The 4806-nt window shown below is 36.4% G+C and overlaps 1 protein-coding gene across 4 annotated transcripts in view; it reads right to left on the reverse strand.

Moving 5' to 3' along the window:
• LOC107702163 (calcitonin gene-related peptide type 1 receptor-like) overlaps nucleotides 1–4806 on the reverse strand; it is a 35365-nt gene that overhangs the window by 11814 nt on the left and 18745 nt on the right. For all 4 annotated transcript variants that reach the window (XM_016504405.1, XM_016504404.1, XM_016504403.1 and 1 more), the window contains 3 exons: nucleotides 2800–2860; nucleotides 2640–2703; nucleotides 201–419 (listed from right to left, as the gene is read on the reverse strand). In XM_016504405.1, the coding sequence (XP_016359891.1) occupies nucleotides 201–419; nucleotides 2640–2703; nucleotides 2800–2860 (344 nt within the window). The remainder of the gene's footprint in view (nucleotides 1–200; nucleotides 420–2639; nucleotides 2704–2799; nucleotides 2861–4806) is intronic.

The following is a 4806-nucleotide window of genomic DNA, read 5'->3' on the forward strand; positions in this document are numbered from 1 at the left end:
GCGATACTTCAAAATGCGCATTAAAATAGGGTGATGGAAACATAGCTTTTGACTCGTTGGATGGAAGTGGTGCTTTATTCGCAAATGTTTTATGTGACATTCCAGTTTTGCGCATAAGTTAAATTCGCATCTTTGGATGGAAACATAGCTACAGAAACAAAACGCTGATGCTAATGTCTTTACAGGCTCAAGTTCATTACCTGGAAATGCACAAAGATGTTCATGAAGAGCTCGTAGACAGCTAGAGAGACGCGTCCGCTGGGCTCCAGCGGCACCAGGATGAACTGAGCGCCCAGCAGAGGAACCAGGATGATGGTGGCGCGAACCGCCTTCATGTAGACATTGGTCTCGGTGCGGTGAGTGACCCGCAGTTTGGTGATCAGCACCCGCACAATGTTCAGCAGGAAAAACAGGTTCACCTGTCGGGTGGAGAGAGACATCGGGTCAGATTACACAGATGGACTTGGTGGTAACACATAAGGCAAGTTATGTAATCAGATTACTTTTTCAAGTAACTTGTAAAGTAACCCGTTACTTTTGAATCTGAAATAAAATATCGGAGTTACTTTTTCAAATAAGTAACGCCAGTTACTTTGTTTCCTCATGTATTGACTGGCAGCTCTCCTGTGCTCATGTTGAGAGAAATCAGGAGTGAGTGCAGATGCGTTGTGTGCGCTGTGTGAACATGATCTTACTGTAGTTGTAGACTAATGCGAACATGCATTTACTCATATCTCACTCGCACAAAAGCAGATTCAGCGTTCCTCAAAATCAATAAAAACTAAGGATGTAACGATTAACCGCGACCCGGTTGAAAATCGATTTAAATATGTGACGATTCAAATCGGTTGAGATGCTAAACAAATCGCGATTTAAACCATTCTGTTTTTGCTTCAAATTTCGAAATTATACAATCTAAGCTACATTTCACGATTCTCAGTATCACAGCAGAATACTAGGGTAAGTAATATTAGTAAAAAACAAAACAAAAAAAAAGCCCTAAAAAATGATTGAAAATAATTAAAACGTCAGAAAAAAAAGCCAAGGACAAATACAATAGAAAAAAAGATGCAAATGAAACAAACAGTGCAAGTCTAAATTATTCAGCTAACAGCCTACTACAGAAATTTAATTAAAAAAGAATTAAACTTCCTTTGTTTCTTATTAAAGCTACAAAAGTCCTTCAGTGAAGATCAGTGAGTGATTTTCTCTTTGTCTTTTGTTGTTTGATTAATATGAAGCACACAGTCAGCAGCAGGACCCGAGTCCGACCCGACTGGACCCGAACATAAACGGCATTGACGTGTGCACAGCCTGCAGCCATGCAGCCAGTCAGGAAAATCCCGGCGTCCTGCTGACTGATTTGGCCGCTTCTCCATTACTTTAATTTATTTAACATGTATTTAATTTGGTTATTACTTTATATTATTGCCTGCCTGATGGATACAAGTTATTTCTGAGTTCGGCTTTCAGTTGTGACCAGTGGATTTGAAAAATAAACGTGATAGTTTGATAAAAATTGAATCGATAGCTTTTCATAGCTAATCTAAAGCATAACTCATGATCATAACATAATTCATGGCTTCGCTAGTGTTGTCTGCAACCTAATCTCCGGCGAAAGGCTTCTGCACTCAAAAAAAGAAAAGCCCTGCATGAATACGCAGCGTAATGAAGCGAGTGAATTTTCCTGATGGATCTCATATCTATAAGATGGATTTCTGTTGGCGAGGTTACAAACGTATGCTCCTTTTATATGTGCGTTCCTCACTTAACGCGAACGTGCAAGTATACACATTCGGGATAGTTTAAAAGAATTCGGGTCTTATCGGGTCCATTTGAATAAAAAGCACATTTATTTTAAATTACCCGAGACCCGAGGCCACTAATACCGAACCCGACCCGTGTCTGAGGCACTCTTAGAAATTTTGGACCCGAACCTGCGAGGTCCAGGACGGACCTCGGGTTTTCGGATCCAAGTGGACCCGTGAAGACCTCTAGCGCACGCACAGAAATAAACGCTTTTAAAACATGAATAAATCTAATAAGCTTTAATAAATCAAGCACGTCCCATTTTGCAAAAGTCACGTTACATGATTTTACTGATTCACACGTCAAATTGGGCTTTTATGGAGTGAAAGCGCACTGCTGGAAAAGGGGTGGAATGGGGCGCAATAATCATTTTATCTCGATTACTGTATTTTCATAATCGTTGGAGGCCAAAATCGAAATCGAAACTGTATTTCGATTCATTGCACAGCTAGCTCTACCTTAGATAAATATTTGTTTTTTCTCGCTGAAGTGTGTTGAACTTTCTTCAATGCAATCCAGAATGGCAGCATATAAAGGTTTGTTTGAGCGGCGCCCTCTACTGTTCAGACCTGAATGTACATTTCCTTCAGCTTATTAATTTCACTTCTGGTGTGAAAGGCCTTTTACATTTGCCAGAAATATAACTTTTTTTTATATTAAAAACAAACTAGCAAGCCCAGCCCAGATGAGAAAAGTAACGCAAAAGTAACGTAACGCATTACTTTCCATAAAAAGTAACCCAGTTAGTTACTTTTTTATGGACTAACACAATATTGTATTGCATTACTTTTAATACAAACACTGAGGATGATGATAATGATGAAGCTCACCAGCAAAGCGACGTGAATGGGGCCGTGTGTGATGTACAGCAGCTTTATGTTCATGATCCAACACCTGGAGTAAACATCAAATATTTAGGAATTTCAGGTTTAAAAAGTGAACATTTTAGAGTTCAGTTTTAAGTGTGAAATCCAGAAATGTCCTGTTTACCTGTCGTCGTGGAAGAGCAGACGGGCCACGGCGTGCAGGACAGCAGGGATCACTGGGAAACCTGCAAAAAACAGACTCCGTCTTAAATGAGCTCAAACTAATATATTTGCCGTGAAAAAATAATAATTGTGTGATGTGTTTAAAGAGCTCAATCATTGGATTATGAAGTCAACAGAAGATTGAAAATTGACATTTAGTGAACTCTATAATTATTATTCTGTGAACCATATAACAAATATGTGGAGCAATAAAAATAACTATTAAAATAGTGGGCTTTGACAAAGTTTATGTGTGTGTGCAAAATTATTGTAATTATATGATAAAGTTTTGAACTGGGAAAATATTTATGCAGTTGACTTAAGAGCTTAACGAGGCACTTTATTTAAAAGGTTTTAGTATATTTTCTGTTTTCACTTTTATTTTAGTTAAAGTTTTAGTAATTTTGTAGTGTTTTTGCATATATGTCTACATTTTTTAATTTTTTTATAAAAAAATTTGGGATCAATAAGATTTTTTCTGCTTTTCTGCTCTTCGTTTATTTGATCAAAAATACAGTAAAAAACAGTAATATTTTGAAATATTGTTACATTTTCAAACAGCTGTTTTCTATGTGAATATCTGTTAAACTGTAATGTATTTCTGTGATGCGCAGCTGTATTTTCAGCATCATTACTCCAGTCTTCAGTGTCACATGATCTTCAGAAATCATAATAATATGCTGATTTGCTGCTCGAGAAACATTTGATTATTATCAATGTTGAGAACAGTTGTGCTGCATAATATTTTTGTGTAAACCGTGATGCATTTTATTTTTCAGGATTCACAGATTAACAGAAAGTCCAAAAGAACAGCATTTATTTGAAATAGAAATCTTTTCTAACAATAATAAGTCTTTACTATCACTTCTTATCAATTTAATGTGTCCTTGCTGAATAACAGTATTAATTTCTTTAAAAAAAACTATTGCAACTCAACTATTCAATAGTTCAACTATTGAACGGCATATTTTATTTAATTTAATTAGTTACAGTTAATAGCTGAAATAAAACATATATGCATATGTGTGTACTATATTTGTTAAAATTATTGCAATTACATTTTGGTAAAATGTGATCTTTTTTGTTTGTTTGTATCCACGCAAGTCAATTTCTTATTTACAGTGACAGCCTGCGTGGCCAGAGAAAAATCAACCTGCTAAACCCCAGAAATACATACATGTGATACATAAAACACAGCACAGCATAACAAATATGTTTTACTAACATAAATAAACTGATAAGCAACTATCTAAAACACCTGCAGTAGTTTTTAAAAGCTGACACAGAAAAATAAGTGTCGTCATAGAAACGAGTCATTTCTGAGAGTGAGGTCATGAAAAGGTCAGAGATGAATTCAGGTTCATTCATAAAGACAGGAATGCAGAGTCAGATTAAAGTCTGAAGGGAAAAGAGGTGAACGTGATTTAGTGAATTGGGGGCCCCATGCAAAATATAGGAATGGGGCCCTATACATTTGCACACATTTTCCTAGATCAACCTTGAGGATCCTTTTTTGTTGTGATGCTTGCTGCTGCACAATGGTGCCCCATAGTTGTGTCCAATGTTTCTACATTTTTCATGTACATGTTATAATGGCTTTCTTTCATGCTGTAGACCACGAAATAGCAACTGATTTACAGTTGAGATACAGGTTTTAAAATGATAAACCTCACAATTGAGCATTAAAACCAGGGGTGAGCCAGAAGTATAAATTATGATATTAATTTAAAACGGAGTTATGTGGGTGGATTTTCGCATTGGTCTGAACAAAAACTACAGACTGGATTATTGAAAATGCTCATTGATTCTCTGCCAGCAGGAGGCGCTTTTGGAACGTCAGAAATATAGAATGAGAAAAGTGTGGAAAAAATATACCCTATATTGACGTGGAAAGTCCACTGATGAGTTACCAGCATAAGCCTGTGTGCAAAGGCTGTCTAATACTAAACTTTAAAATACATTTATTTTT

Source organism: Sinocyclocheilus anshuiensis, unplaced genomic scaffold, assembly GCF_001515605.1.
Source record: "Sinocyclocheilus anshuiensis isolate Anshui unplaced genomic scaffold, SAMN03320099.WGS_v1.1 scaffold1762, whole genome shotgun sequence".
Classification (NCBI taxonomy): domain Eukaryota; kingdom Metazoa; phylum Chordata; class Actinopteri; order Cypriniformes; family Cyprinidae; genus Sinocyclocheilus; species Sinocyclocheilus anshuiensis.